At 40.4% G+C, this 19,019-nt stretch overlaps 2 protein-coding genes and 1 long non-coding RNA gene across 3 annotated transcripts; 2 read left to right on the top strand and 1 right to left on the bottom strand.

Annotated features, from left to right (window-relative positions):
• The first annotated feature begins 8,593 nt into the window (after positions 1–8,593).
• On the top strand, positions 8,594–9,901 carry LOC117684237 (transcription factor 7-like 1-D). Its single transcript, XM_034455500.2, has 2 exons — positions 8,594–8,962; positions 9,266–9,901. Exons 1-2 carry the CDS (start codon positions 8,594–8,596, stop codon positions 9,899–9,901), a joined length of 1,005 nt encoding a protein of 334 aa, XP_034311391.2.
• A 1,132-nt stretch (positions 9,902–11,033) lies between these two features.
• On the top strand, positions 11,034–11,735 carry LOC136269822 (transcription factor 7-like 1). The gene is made up of 2 exons (XM_066065168.1): positions 11,034–11,345; positions 11,451–11,735. Exons 1-2 carry the CDS (start codon positions 11,034–11,036, stop codon positions 11,733–11,735), a joined length of 597 nt encoding a protein of 198 aa, XP_065921240.1.
• Positions 11,736–13,872: 2,137 nt separating this feature from the next.
• LOC105341092 (uncharacterized) lies at positions 13,873–15,665 on the bottom strand. The gene is made up of 3 exons (XR_902295.4): positions 15,600–15,665; positions 14,405–14,640; positions 13,873–14,124 (listed from the first exon to the last, which is right to left on the bottom strand). It is a non-coding gene; the product is annotated as an uncharacterized lncRNA (long non-coding RNA).
• Between the last annotated feature and the right edge of the window lie 3,354 nt (positions 15,666–19,019).

The raw sequence follows: 19,019 nt of genomic DNA, 5'->3' as shown, positions 1-19,019 counted from the left end.
AAGTGTCTATATTATTTTGATAGATACATTTACATGTATACATATTTTTTAAAAACTTTATTTGTAAGAGATTAAATGATAATTTATGGTCTACAAAATAACTATCTATTAGTAAAAAAAATTTATACATTTTACCGTTTAAAATTTCCTATATTTTTATTTTTTTACCCTCAACCCCCCCCCCCCCCCCCATGAATTTCCTCAATATTTTATTTAAATTTATTTGTACTTTAAGAAAACTAATATTTGAGATGATGATCCTTTTCCTGCAGCAAGACGTGTCATTTTTAAATCTGAGAAAAAAAGAAAAGAAAATTATTTGGGGGGAAAAAAAGTCATGTAAAACGTGGTGCAATGTGTTTGTTTGTTTTTCTTCTTTATATTCAGGGCTTAATTAATGTATTTAAGGTATAATATTTCAGAATAAAAAACTGAGATATTTTTTCAAGAAAAATATATTTATAAGATAGAGAACAATTGTATATTATAAGGAGGAACTTGCCATTAATTCCATGTGATAAATGATATAAAAGATGTACTGAGAAAAGAATGTACAGAGAATTACTTCATGTCTGATTGCATTCCTTAACGATATGTGTAATTCTGATAAATATCAAAAGCAAGATATGAAAAGTGTTACTTGTTTTTTTTTTTTAATTTGTAAGAACAAAAAATACAGAGATAAATAACTCGCACAGAAAAATATTAAGGGTAAACTTTATAAACTGGATTTATTATTTATTATATTTGAGGAATGAACTTGTTTATCTTCTGAGACAAAAATTATATTTGCACCGTAAGTTGAATAAAAAAAATGCAGTTATTTTATTTCTTAAAATACATTTTTTTTGGCAAAGCTCCAAAGATTGATTTCTACAAGGGGCCTCTCGATTCGATGCCGTTTCAAGCATAAAATTCATTTAGTTTTTTTCAGGAATAGACAAGAGCAAAACAATATTCTGTAAGTACTGACTTTGTACCCCAACCCTGATTTTATGATTGTATATATTGTTTATGGAACGTGATCAAACTACTGGAGTAGCGCTCTCTGTTGGAATGTAGATTTATATTATGATGGGAATGTAAGTACACAGGACTTGTCAGTTTAAATTATTTATCACGGTATAATCTAACATAATGGTGTATGATGAATTAAATTTCTTTCATAGCTGTCTTGGGGAAACTTTTAAGTTGGAATTGTTTCTTGGTTTAAATTAATTTATCGAAAGAGGGTTTTATTTTTTGTTATATCCGAATCATAAACAGATGTTCTTCCGCCCATATAAACTCCATTTAAAGGTCCATTTATTTTAACTTTCATATTTCACCGCCGTAAAACTATCCGGGACTTTTGTACGTTACGTCGTTAGATTCTGAACATTATGCTGTCGCCGTTGCCTTGACGCCACGCTGTCAAGGTAGAAACCGTAAACAAAAATGGCCGTTTAGACAAAATGGCAGTAAGACCACAGAAAACGGCAACAAAAATATTTCCGTTGATTTAAACCGATGGTTTTTCTTCAAATCACCATCAAACACTTTTGATGTTCATTTTTTGAAGTCTTAAAGTTGCACAGCATGACAAAGCAGGTTTTTGAAATTGTAACTCTATTTGCTTTGCTTTGTTAACAGCATTTAACAGAGTAATACAATGCAATAAATGGTAGTTAACATAAATTACGTAATTCAAATAATGCTCATTTGTGATATTTATCAATTTTCAGTTTTATATCGAAAAAAAAAACGCTGAAGATGACATGACGTAAATTTTTTATGTGGTCTTGGAAACTCATTTATGTTAAAACTGACGTTAAAAAGTATTTTGCTTGGGGAACATAAGTATTTTCGTTTCAAAGAAACAATATAGAATTGTTGTATTGTACCATATCAAATCATATGTATTTAAATTTTGACATCAACGCTACGTATATAAACGCAACGCCGAATACATAACGGGCAAGGAACACAAATCCAACGTTCTCAACGTTCATCGGCGGTTTTAGGAGAGTTTCGCGCCTTTTCCTGATTGGATAACTAGCGCCAAACGGGACCAATCGTTGTTGTTAGATTTCAACCAATCAGGAAAGGACAAAAATATAGACGGGTATATAAACAGCATTTTCCAAACCCTAGCATCTTCGACGTCAGATGATGTTGCCTTTGAATATGATCGTGTTCAAGTTTGTGCCAGCATTCTGGAAACAAATAGTGAGTATGAATAATTATGAAAAAGATGAAAATTTATAAAAATAAAATAAACTGCTCTTAAAAACTTTAAAAAAAAGTTATACAGGTACATGTATAGCCGGATTTAAAGATATGATTGTGACGTCATCAAAATGTATATAATAACACAATCATATTGATTTTTAATTATTAAAAATTAAAAATATACACATCACTTGCCTACTAAAGCAATTTGAAAAAACAAAGATTCACATATCTTGTAATTTGTAAGAATACTAATACATGTACATGTGAATGAATAAGCGGGTATTTACATTTTGCATACTCTTTAGCCTGTCCCAAGATTTTATTTCCGTCACTTTTTTAAAAATACTATTTCTTACAAAAGGTACAGTTAAAGTTAATGTAAGTGGGAAATCCAAGATATCTTGATTGACACATGATAATACCCAGAAAAATCACAGGAACAAAAAACTTTCATAAGGAAATTTATATTGAGAAGTGGTGACATCTTTTCTCCATTCAGAAGTACTCGGAGCACCTCACACTATTTTCAAACCTTATCATCAGGGGATGTACTTTCATGTTGTTTGCTCATTCAATTTAAAATCCCCATTGCCTTTTTATTTTTAGCTGTGTATTGAAGTCTAACATGCAAAAAGGGGCATTTCAAAGTAGAATTTTTTTTATTATCATACTCTTGAATGAACATCGTTTGAACCTTGGAGGCAGATTTGCACATATTGTTCCCAACTCAAGGAGGGTGGTCAAGAATGTTGCAGAATGTGGGCCTGAGCTGCTTGCCCATTTGTAGGACCTGTTTTAGGGATCCCGGCACGCTAATTTGCAATCTGAGTTCCAGGACGTATATGCCCGCAGCGAGTTTGATGTCAGAAATTTCACCATACTGGAGCATGAAATTGATACTGGTGATGTGGCGCCTGTCACGAGGAGGGTGCAGCGGAAATCCTCTTTCTTTGCAGGCAAAGAGGCCCACTTTAAGAAGATGCTTTATGCCAGAGTCATCCAGCCTTCTATATCTGCATGGGCCTTGGTCCCAGGATTCATTCGGAAGAAGGACAGGCAGGTACGTTGGTGCCTGGATATCGCCACCTTAACAAAGTAATGAGGAAGGATGCCTTTCCTTTTTCTCTCATAGATGAGTGCCTTGACACCCTGTCCGGGTTCGCCAAGCTTGATGCCAACTTGGCCCTCCATCAGATAAAGATACTAGCCTTGAACAGGAAGAAAAAGTGTGAGCTGTTTTAGAGGCGGATAGAGTTCCTTGAAAGGCAGGGGAGTGAGGGGACCCAGAGTGGGGTTAGGATGAGGGATCATTATATGGAGGCTGTGCTGAACTGGGGGTTCCCCTTCCCCCGCCGCATTACTTGGTTATGTCAACTACTATAGGGGGTTTATTGCAGGCTATGCCCTAATGGCTCAACCATTGTACAACATCACAGGAAAGAAGCCTTTTATGTGAGGGCCTTTTACAGCATTACTGCTAATCTCTTTTAGGCCGTCAGGAGAGCCCTGATATCCCCCAATCTTGGCCCTCCTATAGCAAATGGCCTATTTGTGCTTGACACCGATGCATCTGAAGAGGCAATAGGTGCCGAGATGTCTCAGGTCCAAGAGGGACAAGAGAGGCCTATGGTACATAGCCTTAGACTGTCATTGGAGGTACTGCGCCACCCGGAAGGAACTCCTTGCAGTGGTCAGATTTACATGCATGTTTCGCCATTACTTGCTAGGTAGAAGGTTCAAAATTCCCACAGATCATCACAGTCTCATCCGGTTGCTGAACTTCAAGTACGCCAAGGATCAGTTCACTTGCTAGCTCAAGGAGCTTAGCCAGTACTGTAGATTCCTAATTAAACGCGAGGAATTAATATCCGTGTAAAATGGTGAAAAGCACATATTGCAGATTTTAAAATCTCACTTTTATTTTTCAGACAGATGAAAACTTAATGAAACTTTGATAAAAAGTTGGCGTTTCTGATTTTGTTTTCTCGTGATTTGATGCAAAACGGTTGAATCACAGAGTTAAGTACATTGTACTCGCGTAAAATAAGGAATCTAAAGTATTACATGGTGGTTCAGCATAGACCTAGAAGGCGTCATATCAACACTGATGAGTTGTCCTGCCCTTTACTCCCATCTAGGTGTAAGGGAGTGGACTTCACTGTCAACCTCAGCAACTTGCACAAGAGCCCACCAGTTGTCGAATGTGTTGTTGAGGAAGTCAACAATGTGGCCTAAGTAATGAAACCATGAAGTTGGACATATATATCCCCCATCAGGGGAGGATCCAGCGCTACAGCCTTCACCTGTTCCATCACCAGCAATTCAGATGTAGACCTACCCGTTGTTTGCAAAATAGCACTTGGATTTGTTTCCACTATTAGGCCAGACTAGTGACATTCATGAGGTAAACAGTGAGGATGATGTAGTCCGGAGTAGTCGGTCACAGATTCAGATTAACAGATATCCCCCAGTTTGCATGTATAATAGGGTTTCCTCTGGTGTTTGGATAGCTCGCCTTTGTTGGTCTTTTCCAAAGGAGATGAGCCTTGGCTAGTCTAGAGATCTTGAGTTAAGCTTACTCCTAAACTGGCTGGATGGATAAGCCAAACCAGGGAAGGGGGATTTGTTTCTGGCCATCCCAGCAGTTAAGCACTATGTATTATGTATATCAATAATTTCAATTTCACTTCGATTCCCTCCCCCCCCCCCCCCCCCCCCCCCCCCCCCCCCCCGATGCTACGTGCCTGTGCTAGGCAGGGAGGTTAACATGCCTGCCAGTCTGATGTATATAGGCCCCCTCCCCCAAGAAGAGGGCCCTGTGGATCTTGATGCCATGTGGTTAATCTTGAGGAGAGCATCTAGATTGCACACAAAACAGCTAGGATACACCTGCATACCTCAGAAGAGTGAATGAGTGGGATAACAACCTCAAAGCAACAATCTTCCCATTTCGTGAAGGGGACATGGTGTATACTGTAAACCAACTTTTTTTCGCTTGAGAAATTTCCGCGAGATTCGCGAGGGCCTCGTTGTCTTGAATAATTCTCGCAGCGAACCATTCGTTGTTGTATGGTTGTTGTAAGAAGACTGGTATGGAGAAGGATTAGTCGCTAACATAAGTCGTAGCAAACCAATTTATCAGAAGTAAATCATGAAATAAAGTCGTCGCGAATAATATTTGGTTTACAGTATACTTGACACTGTTACCATGAAGAAAAAGTGCTGGAAGCTCAGACCGTCTTGGAAAGGCCTTAGTGTTATCTTAAAGAAGCTGACGTCCTACCTGTATAGGTTAAAGATGAAGTCTGCGGCTATGGTGGACAATTACAGTCACCTGAAGAAGTGTGCTGATCAATATTACCCTGTGGCTGGCTAGATATAGAGAAAAGTTCTGGTAGTGCATTAGTGTCCCTCAGGAGTCTGCTGGGGTGTCAGTTGGGAGTGGGTTCCAGCCCCTCTGTAGCAGTGGCAGATGCCAATAAATCATCCCCTGGATGGCTCCCCAAAGCCCCCACCATGCTTATTTGCCCCTAAAGCAAGTTTCTGCAGCTCTTAGGCATTGGGACAGTTCTCTGAAGCCCCCTAAAGACCGGGGTAGATCTTACAAACATCTCAAGCCCTCCTCGCATACAAGTCCCAGGTCTCTCAATCCTTCATGTGACACCGATTTGTATTGAATCTGCCAATGTCCTGACATTTGGAGATTAATGGTGCAATGTGACCAATGTGCTGCTGGTTTTATAAGTGATGCTTAGAGGGATCTCTAAGATTTCTCAACCTTGTACCAGTTAACATTTTTAACCTGTAATGGGGGGGGGGGGGGGGGGTGGGGGGAGGTAAGTTGTTAACAGTTAACAGGCTCTCTTTGTCTTTAAGTTACAGAAAAAACAGTGATTGTGAGGACGATTGTGCTTCCCCATGCCAAGGATAGCAACATGAATGATGGGAAGCCAAGTAAGAGACCAGCCCCTAATAGGGCCCCCTGCCCACATAAAGCCAGATTCCTGGCAGTCCTGTGTCCTCTAAACAAACAAACCAGATCCTCATCAGGATGATGCTCCTGGACCTCATAGGACAGATGGTGGGCAGCCACGAGGACCACAGGTTCTCTGCTCTTTCTATTATCATGTTACCATTTGCCATCCAATCTTCTGGTGGTTAGTGTCCCCTGTGGTGAATGCCTTTGACATATGCCAAAGATTGTTGCAGTGGCTCGCAGAACACTTTCTCACACTTGGGCCATGAGACATCTTCTGGGACCCCTCTGTCTGTGTCATTCTTGATCTAGCGGAGGTTATGGACACTAGAGATGTAATGGTACGGCAATGTATTGATCGTGAGGGCCCACAATACACGTATTGTTTCGTCACATGTGGATCATGATACACTGTATGAGTTGATTTCATTGACTTTCTAGAATAGTTACATAACATGAAGACATTAAGAAATTTCAATTAAAGTTAGAAATAGTTTATTCATTTTGTTCTAATCAATTGAATTTTATATCTCTACAGTTTGTTGATTGATTTTGTAAATACTTAATTATTTGACATATTTTCTTCATCATTATCATGCAATACTGTATACTGGGTTATTTTCGCCCCGTGTAATTTTCGCCCTTCTACACGTTCAAACAATTTCGCTTCGTCTTGAATACGCCCAGATATGTTTGTGTTTACTATGATTTGATTTGAGACATTGGAATTCGCCCAGTCTTAAATTCGTCCGCTGACAAAAAATTCTTTTTTGATTCAGATGCTAGCAACATGACAGTCCCTTCTGCAAGATGGTTGTAAAAAAGTTTGTTTCCTGTTACAGTAAAGCCTTGAAAGAACAGGTTTACTGCACAACCTGCAAAGAACTCCTTGCTGTAGTGTGTGCCCCGAAGCATATTCATCTATACCTATATGGTCTACCAGTCCTACTTAGAACAGATAATGCAGCAGTAAACTGGATGAGAAACCTGAAGAATCCTTCTGGTCAAGATGAAGGAGCAAGGTACCTATCTGACAGTGGTCCATCAGCCAAGGAATAAAACACCGCAAAGCGGATTAATGCTTTGTCAAGGAAACTATGTAGTGCCTGCAAACCAGTGAGGCTAATGAGGAGGCGACAGAAAATGCAAGGGATGAGGAAATAAACCCAGATAATGTCAAGAAAGCCATATCCGTAACATTACAAGTAATGCTGAGGACATCAGGACCTGACATTCCACTTTAATACAGTAATACATGTACTGCAGGTTTGGGAGTATGCTCAGTTCCATCAGCTTTAATTTCAAGATATGGACATCTCATCAATCATGGCACTACTTGAAGATGTTTTTGATAGGCCTATCTGAAATGATACCGGTATCTCCCACCTGTCATGCACAGCAAAATGGATATGAAAACAATGGGACAGATTTATTAAACATGATGTATTGTACTGCAAATGGCAACCAGGAAATCAGGAAGTCACTAGTAGCTATCAACTAAGGACAATATTCTGGAGGGTGGGATGATTAGTATCCATACTACCAGGGAGGATGAGGTATATACTGTAAATTCCATGCTAGCCAAAAGACCCCCCTACCATCCCATGCCAGCCACAGGGTCCCTTACCATCCCATGCCAGCAACAGGACCCCCTACCATAACATGCTAGCCACAGGATCCCCTACCATCCCAAGCTAGCAACAGGATCCCTCTACTAAACCACGTCAGGCACAGGATACCCATACCATTACATGCTAGCCACAGGATCCTCCTACCATTACATGCTCCCTACCATCCCATGCTAGTCATATAGTCACAGGATCCTCCTACCAGTACATGCTTCTTACCATTCCATGCCAGTCACAGGATCCCCCTACCACCCCATGCAAGCCACAGGATCCCCCTACTAAGCCATGCTAGCCAAAAGATCCCCCTTCCATCCAATGCCAGCCACAGGATCCCTCTACCATCTCATGCCAGCCAGAAGTTCCCTTTACCACCCCATGCCAGCCAAAGCATCCCCCTACTATCCTGTGCCAGTCACAAGATCCCCTTTCTATTCCATGCTGGATGAGATCCCCCTACCATTCCATGCCAGTCATAGAATCCCCCTACCATTACATGCTAGTCACAGGATCCTCCTATCATCCCATGTCAGCAACAGGATTCCGCTTCCAAAACTTACCATCCAATGCCATCCACAGGATCCCCCTACCATTACATGCTACCCACAGGATCCCCCTGCCATCCCATGCCATTCACAGAATCCACCTACCATCATAACATGTTAGCCACAGGACCCTCTACCATTCTGTGCCAGTCACAGGATCATCCAACCATCTCATGCAAGCCATTTGATCCCCCAACCATCCCAGTCTAGCCATCGGATCCCCCTTCCATCCAATGCAAGCCACAAGATCCCCCTACCATTCCATGCTAGCCAAAAGATCCCCCTTTCATCCCATACCAGCAACAGGATCCTCCTACTATTACATGCTAGCCACAGGATCCCCCTATCATTCCATGCCAGCCACAGGATCCCCCTACCATCCCATGCCAGCCACAGGATCTCCCTACCATCCCATACCAGTAACGGGATCCCCCTACCATCCCATACGAGCTACAGGGTCCCCCTACCATCCCATGCCAGCCAGAGGATCCCCCTACTATCCAGTGCCAATGACAGGATCCCCCTTCCATTCCATACTAGCCAAAAGATCCCCCTACCATTCTATGCCATTCACAGGACCGTCCTATCATCTCATGCCAGCTGTAGGATCCCCCTATTAACCCATGCCAGCCACAGGATCCCTCGACCATTACATGCTATTAACAGGATTCTCCAACCATTCCATGCCAGTTACAGGATCCCCTTACAATTCCATGTCAGCCAGAGGATCCCCCTACTATCCAGTGTCAATCACAGAATCCCCCTACCATTCCATGCTTGCCAAAAGATTCCCCTCCCATTCCATGCAAAACACAGGATCCCCCTTCCATCCAATGCTAGCCAGAGGATTTCCCTACCATCTCAAGCCAACCACAGAATGTGTCCATTTTTACCATCCTTGTTAGTTTGAGGGAACCACCAGCCACATGATCCCCCTACCATCCTATGCCAGCCACAGGGTTTCTGTACCATTACATGCTAGTCACAGGATCCTCCTACCATCCCATACCAGCAACAGGATCCCCCTATTATTACATGCTAGCCACCAGACCCCCTACCATCCCATGTCAGCTACTGAATCCCCTACCAGTATATGCTCCCTTCCATCCCATGCCAGTCACAAGATCCCCCTACAAACCTATGCCAGCCAGAGGTTCCCCTTACCACCCCATGCAAGCCACAGGATCCCCCTACTATGCCATGCCAGTCACAGGATCCCCCTATCATCCAATGCCAGCCAGAGGACCCCCTTCCATCTCATGCCAGCCAGAGGTTCCCTTTACCACCCCATGCCAGCCACATCTCCCTACTATCCTGGTCCAGTCACAAGATCCCCTTTCTATTCCATGCTAGCTAAAAGGTTCCCCTACCATTCCATGCCAGCTGAAGGATCCCCCTATCATCCCATACCTGCAAGAGGATCCCCCTACCATCCGATACCAGTCTTAGGATCCTCCTACCATTCCATGCCAGGCACAGGATCCCCCTACCATTCCATGCTTGCCAAAAGACCCCCCTACCATTCCATGCAAGCCACATGATCCCCCTTCCATCCAATGCTAGCCAGAGGATTTCCCTACCATCTCATGCCAGCCACAGAAAGTGCACATTTTTTGACATCCTTGTTAGTTAGAGGGAACCACCAGCCACATGATCCCCCTACCATCCTATGCCAGCCACAGGATTTCTGTACCATTACATGCTAGTCACAGGATCCTCCTACCATCCCATACCAGCAACAGGACCCCCTATTATTACATGATCCCCCTACCATCCTATGCCAGCCACGGGATTTCTGTACCATTACATGCTAGCCACCAGACCCCCTACCATCCCATGTCAGCTACTGAATCCCCTACCAGTACATGCTCCCTACCATCCCATGCCAGTCACAGGATCCTCCTACTACCCTATGCCAGCCAGAGGATCCCCCCACCACCCCATGCAAGCCACAGGATCCCCCTACTATACCATGCCAGTCACAGAATCCCCCTATCATCCAGTGCCAGCCAGAGGATCCCCCTACCATCCCATGCCTGGCACAGGATCCCCTACCATCCCATACCAGTCACAGGATCACAAGATCCCCTAACCAACCCATACCAGCCAGAGGATCCCCCTACTATCCAGTGCCAATGACAGGATCCCCCTTCCATTCCATACTAGCCAAAAGATCCCCCTCTCATTCTATGCCATTCACAGGAACGTCCTATCATCCCATGCCAGCTGAAGGATCCCCCTATTAACCTATGCCAGCCACAGGATCCACCTACCATTAAGTGCTATTAACAGGATCCTCCTACAATTCCATGCCAGTTACAGGATCCCTTTACCATCCCATAACAGCTAGAGGATCACCCTAGTATCCAATGTCAATCACAGGATCCACCTACCATCCCATGCCAGTCACAGGATCCTCCTACAATTCCATGCCAGTTACAGGATCCCTTTACCATCCCATAACAGCTAGAGGATCACCCTAGTATCCAATGTCAATCACAGGATCCACCTACCATCCCATGCCAGTCACAGGATCCCCCTACCATCCCATGCCAGTCACAGGATCCTCTTAACATCCAATGCTAGCCAGAGGATTTCCCTACCGATTCATGCCAGCCACAGAAAGTGCACATTTTTTGACATTCTTGTAAGTTTGAGGGAACCACCAGCCACATGATCTCCCTACCATCCAATGCCAGCCACAAGATCCTTGTAACATTGCATGCTAGTCACAGGAACCTCCTACCATCCCATGCCAACAACAGGATCCCCCTATTATTACATGCTAGCCACAGGACCCCCCTACCATCCCATGTCAGCAACAGGATCCCCCTACCATTACATACTCCCTACCATCCCATGCCAGTCACAGGATTTCCCTACCACCTCATGCAAGCCACAAGATCCCCTTACTATGCAATGCCAGTCACAGGATCCCCCTACCATTCCATGCTAGCCAAAAGATCCCCCTTCCATCCAATGTCAGTCACAGGATCCCCCAGCCAGAGGTTCCCTTTACCACCCCACGCCAGCCACATCTCCCTACTATCCTGGGCCAGTCACAAGATCCCTTTTTCTATTCCATGCTAGCCAAAAGATCCCCCTACCATTCAATACCAGCCAGAGGATCCCCCTACCATCCCTGCCAGCAACAGGATCCCCCTACCATCCCATACCAGTCACAGGACCCCCAACCATCCCATACAAGCTATAGGGTCCCCCTACCATCCCATGCCAGCCAGAGGATCCCCCTACTATCCAGTGCCAATGACAGGATCCCCCTTCCATTCCATACTAGCCAAAAGATCCCCTTACCATTCTATGCCATTCACAGGACCACTCTATCATCCCATGCCAGCTGTAGGATCCCCCTAACAACCCATGCCAGCCACAGGATCCCCCTACCATTACATGTTATTTACAGGATCCTCCTACCATTCCATGCCAGTTAAAGCATCCCCTTACTATCCCATGTCAGCCAGAGGATCCCCCTACTATCCAGTGTCAATCACAGGATCACAGGATCTCCCTACCATCCCATGCCAGTCACAGTATCCTCCTACCATCCCATGCCAGCCACAGGATCTTTCTACCATTCCATGCTAGCCAAAAGATTCCCCTACCATTCGCTCCAGCCACAGGATCCCCCTACCATCCAATGTTATAGCCAGAGGATTTCCCTACCATCTCATGCCGGCCACAGATAGTGGCCATTTTTTACCATCCCTGTAAGTTTGAGGGAACCACCAGCCACATGATCCCCTTACCATCCAATACCAGCCACAGGATCCCCCTACCATTGCATGCTAGTCACAGGATCCTTCTACCATCCCATGCCAGCAACATGATCCCCCTATTATTACATGCTAGCCACAGAACCCCCACCATCCCATGCCAGCCATAGAAAGGGTCCATTTTTACCATCCCTGTAAGTTTGAAAGTTTGAGGGAACCACCAACCACAGGATCACTCTTCCATCCCATGCAGTCACAGGAAGTGCCCATTTTTGCCATTGCTGTTGGTTTTAGAGAACCACAGTACCACCAACCTCACCTGGGATATAGATATAATACTCATACCCCTGAAGTGAAGACACCTCTGTCCCTGAGCAAGCCAATCTGTCCAACACAGTTTTACTGAAATTTGCAGACATAGAGGCCCTGGTGCAGATGGAAAGGTCAAGTGATGTCAGCTATCCATTTCCTTCAATGCTGATTCCACTTCAGCTTCAGCTGTCTCTGTAACCCTGTTTGCCAGTTCAGCTCCTTCAAGCATGGAGTCTGGAAACATCCAAGTGTTAGATAGGTTACTCTTGGAGTTTAGGGTCATGCCAATTCTGCCCCCAGCCCAACAAGAAAGAATTGATGTGAAGTCACCCCATTCAATATTCCTTCCAACAAACCAAACACTGCTTGGCTGCCCTCCAATTCGGAAAACATGTCGCCTAATCAAAAACTGCAGGTTTGGAAATTTACTGCCCTTTTCCTTGAGGCTGAAATGTAATTCTTGTCACTGCAGGTTTTGTCATATTCTCAAGAAAAGTATATCACACATTTCTAATAAAAATTTGTTCTCACTTATTTACACTGATCAACTATCGGTACTAGTATTCATTTGGTTTTAGATCTATGTGTTGTGATACCTGGCTCAAATTAACCATATGATACATTTACTGACTACCAAAAAAACTTGAATCTACTTCGTACCATATATTAGAAACCATACAATTTGATTCTTGAGAAAATATTGGGAACACCTCATCCTATTTCCATTTATTTCATAATTTTCTTTTCTTGGGAGGGGACCTGCAGTGGTCCTTCATTTAACAAACACTTGTAAACACCTTTTTCATGAGGATACTTTGTGTTATGTTGAAACTGGTCAGTGGTTCCAGAGAAGGTTTCACGATCAAAGCCCACTAGGCATATATATGCATTGCGCCATTTTATTCATCCAGGTTCTATGGATCTGCAGCAATACTCCTTCTGAATTTACTTACTATTTTCTATAGTCAATATGAATGAAAAATTGTTTTGTAATGAGACACTCGAGTTAAATGAGAGACATAAAAACGGTTAAGAAAAATACTTTTTTTTAATTTCAATTAGAATGTATACAAAATCATTTAAATTTACAAAATATGAAAGTAAACAAGAAAAGAGAGATTTAAAAACTTAATATTATAATAGAAAACAATATAAACAATATGTTTGAAAGATAACAGTAAATATTGAAAAAAAAAACCAACTAAAAAAACACATATTATAAAATAGTGAATCAGAGTGAATCAGAATCTTCAAATATAGTACAAACTACAAGCAATAAAAAATCAAATATATAGAAGACCAGAACAAATCATTTTACAAAAATATACACAACTTTGTAATGCACCGTTAATTGGAAACTGTAACAGTTAATGACTGTCAAAGACAATGACAGTTTATCATAATAAATGACATCAGTATCTTTAATTCACTGAATATCATGAACACATGTCAATTATTTTGCCATATTTACAAAGCAGTTCATTGTCATTTCAAAATTATGCTCGGACATTTTCACTTCAGCTTATCTTTCTGTGTAGAATCACATTCTATTACAGGACCAGAACTAGGGGTTTTCGAAGACACTTTGCTGATAATTTTTTGAGCAGTAGAGAACGAATAGATGGCTAAGACGGCAAAGATGCTGAAACCGACAGAGAACAGACTAGCGAAGAAGAGAGCTCCTCCCAGCAAGAATGCAGCTATTGTCACAACTGTACCTGTAAATAGAGAATCGGCGAAGTTGTCAGTTTCAATTTCTTTTCTTTTATTAACCATGATGGAGCAGGAAACATTTTTTCTCTTCTGTAGCTCTCTTAAGATTTATTTGTTTATTGACAAAAAATTGGACTCAAGGCTTCAATGAGGTATGATACATTTTAATTTTATTCCATATATAAACTTTAATATTAAAGAAGAGAGAAGATAGCCAGTTTGTTGTAACTGGTATTTTAAAATGTACAAACCTAAAACTTTAAGATTAAAATAAGTCATAATTACCTTCCACAAAGAGGAAAATTGTAAACCCAATGATAAGAGATCCAACGACGAATGCCAGAAAACAAAATATTGGAAAACTGCACATAGCCACAACAGCTATGATAAAGAGAGTGGATCCAGGATTTTCCTGTCCGTAATCTTTGGCTGACTGCCATTTTTGACCCAGTTCATGGCGGTCACAAAATGATTGAAAACACGTCTGAAATTTCCAATCTGTGTCGTCTGATCCACCCATCCTAAAAATTTGTTTACAAATAACAATACTTGCAGGCCAATATACAGTCTAGTCTTCTTTCATATCTATCAGACCTGTTTACCTGTTGTAGCTTTTTTCAGTATCATTAATAAAATGAGACTAAAATTAAGATTAAATATTTAGTCTTTAAAACAAAACAACATTTGGAGAAGAATACACTTCAAGTCCCTTTTCAGTAATGTTGGGAGTTAAGGAGATTTATAATTTTAGACACTGGTGCATGAAAATAATCTTTTATATTTAAAGATAATGTTAATGCTGTAAAAACTTAAAAAGGTATGTTAAATCTTGATTATAACTGAACTTTCATTTACGTTTCGGACTTTGGTTAATGAAATGGTTTTTCTAGTCGGGTAGTTTTACCTGTTATTTAGAAGTTGATATAGTTTTATTCTTAGTGCAGGGGTCAAAATACAGTCTTCAATCAAAAACAAACACAAGGCAAAGAGTGATAGCAGCCTATATATTTACGATGGGGCACTATAATCTACTATGAATGAGGATTCATTTATTCAATTTCTGTAATGCAAAGCTAAAGAAAAAACCCTACAAGAGATTTAAACAAAATATAATTATGAGAGCACAGGAGCCCCTGAGATGAGAGAGAGAAAGAGAGAGATTTTGTCTGTACAAGTATTTAAAGTTAATGAAATAAATAGTTATAAGTAACTTTTAGTTTTACTGTTAAAAAAAATTTTAACATAAGAGTTTTAAGTCAATATAAAAATCACTTTTATATGTTGTAAACAAGTTGTACTGGTTAAACAACACTCGATGATGTTCACTTGGTATTTGTCAAGGGTTGTTTGTGTGCTAAGGAGATAACACATTGTTTCAATCTATGAACCAATGATAAAACATTGGAATATAAATATGATGTTTATTTTGACACAACTGACGCAATATATACTTGTCTAATCCTTATGTAACAATGATTACCTAAATTTTGCTGAAGACAGTGAAGTTACTTTTCCGAAACTTTACTCCAGGAAAGTGAAAGTAGACATCGTAAGTATATTTCAGATAACAAACCCGACGCCTATTTTATTTTTCAACAGCAAAGTGGCATAACCACTGTACAGTACTGAATAAACAGATAAAAGATATTAGATCATAATTATATTTGTTATTTGACATCTTGTTTTTAGATTAATTGATGTGTAAAAATTGATGATATTAATTGAAATATGGTATTCAAAAACAAATTACAATTAATTTAATGCATGACCCCAGATGCCAAGAAAGATAAAAGCAAGAGTAAAGCTGTCAATTTGACAGCAAACCAGGTTTTCTTTTGTGTGAACAGTATCAATAATCCTTTTGTCAACCCTGAATTGATGAACACTACCTATCCAGAGATCGAAATGAGGGTTCTCTATATGCAATATTTTTTGCCAAAAAATGAAGTTCAACAGCTGGTATTTTTTAAATTAATTATCAGATATAAAAATCCTAGCAAAGTGCACACCTCTGAAATATATACAATTGATCTGCAAAAGAACAACTATTTTGAAAACATATGTATCCCTATCTTGAAGGGTTTCTTTTTGGCAGCCGCCCATCAGGCATTTTCACCATTTTAACAACTGGATTTTTTCCTTTGGAAAACCCCATCTTCGCTAGCCAAGGGTTTACAATCCACTTTGCTCCTCTACAACTTGTAGAGGAGCAAAGTGGATTGTTACAAACCCTTGGCTAGCGAAGATAAAAAATCTGGTTAAAAATTGCATTAATTGCTATACTAGTACACAGTAACTCCGGACATTTTAAAGATCACTCTAAAGATTAGATGCACTAGAAAAATTTTCAAGCTTTCATATTGTCAATAATATTGTCATAAAAAATTGGTCTGCTTTACAATTACCACCTCTGAAAACAATTACACTAATCCCCGACATTTTGTAGCTGGCTCAGCCTCACTGTATGCTCCTTCTGATAGAAAATGCTGAGTGATATTCCAGATGGCATAGACTATGGGTACCAAATACATGAACCGGTACACCATATTATTCATTAATAGTCACCAGGCCCTAAATTAATTTTTGATCAATAGTCCATAAATTTTTTATGTTTATAACTTATACGAAGATTTTTTTTCAATCAGTGTTGTTAGATCATAAAGCTTAATTCCAAAAGGAAAGTAATGTACCAGCAAAACGTGTTACTATTGTAAATCTTTTTTCATTTTTATTTCACATATTTCAAATACAAAATAAGACATAAAAGGATCCAACATGAATACCAAATACCAGGTAACTAAAATTTTGTGTCCTTGTCCACCTTATCGAAATCTACACAATGTATGTCAAGCTTCACAGGACATTTCAAGAATCGGGATAACAACTCTTCACTGTAGCCATGTAAGAAGTGTAATCTGGGAATTCCTTTTTCCACAATACCCTTTGTAACGGGACTCTCTTTCATCCAAATGCTAATGTCAATCAGATTTTGCCTTCTTCGTATTACTATTGGAGTCGTTTCTTGGTACATGGTAGGGAAAGTTCCTTCCAAGAATTTTCGAATAAATATATCTTCAAATATTACACTTGGTGATCCCTTCTCTCCATGTAGATTAGCTACAATATACCAAAATAGAGAACATATATTTAATATTATACACAGGGACCATTTCAATATATTTTGACCCTTGAAAGATAATTGCTTTCTTGATATATCATATTTTTCATTGAATAATTTTCTCTAGCAAAAAGGAGACAAATTTCTGCTCCTCACCATGATAATGATTGGCATAAAGTTATACTCAATATGATTAATTTAAGGCATTGAGCTGACATTTTCTTCAAAAGAGATATATGTATTTCTAAAATTTTGTAAAAATAGTCGTATATCAAATAATATCAGAATAAAATAGTAAATGAATTATGTTTTGTGTAATCTAAATCTGTGCGTCAATCTGCCATATCTGTTATGCTCAAACAAACCAGATGCAATATCATGTTTACTTATAGCAAAAAAAAAAAAATCAGAAGATAAGTTTATCCCTTACATTTATTTTGGAGACCATATGATACATGGGGTATACTGCGGCACGTCTTTTAACCCCAAGGAACCCCAAGGAAACCCCAAGGAACCCCAAGGAACCCCAAGGAAACCCCAAGGAAACCCCAAGGATACCCCAATGACAGAAATGAATAACTATTGATACCCAAGGGGTCTCATTAGAGTGCAAGGGTCACCCCTTACCCTTGGTACCCCAATTATACCCCAAGGAACCCCAAAGATAACCTAATAATACAGATTTATAACTCCTGATACACCATAGAACCCCAAGGAACCTCAAGGATACCCGAATAACACAAATTTTAAACTCTTGGTACCCATGGGGACTCATCAATCTCTCACCAGAGGGCGCGTTCCGCAAGCTTCACTAACACCTCTGTTATCGTCTAAAAAATAGTCCGGCTTATCACGTGAATATCAAATTGTTTTGCTTGGAACAAAATGGCGGCCTCGACGCCAACTAAGAGTGTGGCTATTGACTGTTTTTTGTGTTTTACAAAAAATGCGACTTGTTTTAAACTTTCTGGAAGAAAAGCGATAAAAGAAAACTTTCAGGAAAAGTTGAACAACATAATTGGACAGACATATCAGCATGAACTAATGCGCAGAGATGCAATGGTTTGTAGCACGGGCCCTGGAAGTTATTGTAAATATATTGCAAGTGCATGTATAAAAAAGTAAGGGTAGGACACTCTTTTTGGGGCGAAATCGGGTTTGACAAAGTCTGGGCGTTCTCAAACGAAATTTCGCGATAAATCGTTCAAGTATACTTTACTTACGACATATGTATACATTCGTTCCGCTCCAATGCTGTTACGTCGAAGAAAAAGGTGTTTTTATACATCCAAGTGCCTAAGAATTTCGCTAGACTGGTTTACATCCGGTTTAATCGCAGTGAATCGAAAGGTAAATTGAAAGGTAAGTTCTGATTGGTCAATAATGAAATAAATTCTTTAATTTCTTATCGATATTTGTCAATCTTCTTCATTATTCTCGCATTTCATTGTTGAAAGGCCAAACTACCCAGTATCTATATACATAACTCCTTTCAAACATCTGATACATACTCACCATAAATTGTTATCAGTTTCGCCACCTTATTTACGAGCAGATTTATTTTATTATTAACCAATCAGAACTTATCTTTCGATTCACTGCGATTAAACCGGATGTAAACCAGTCTAGCGAAATTCTTAGGCACTTGGATGTATAAAAACACCTTTTTCTTCGACGTAACAGCATTGGAGCGAAACGAATGTATACATATGTCGTAAGTAAAGTATACTTGAACGATTTATCGCGAAATTTCGTTTGAGGAACGCCCAGACTTTGTCAAAC

Source organism: Magallana gigas, chromosome 7, assembly GCF_963853765.1.
Source record: "Magallana gigas chromosome 7, xbMagGiga1.1, whole genome shotgun sequence".
Classification (NCBI taxonomy): domain Eukaryota; kingdom Metazoa; phylum Mollusca; class Bivalvia; order Ostreida; family Ostreidae; genus Magallana; species Magallana gigas.
This window is presented reverse-complemented; position numbering and strand designations above follow the sequence as displayed.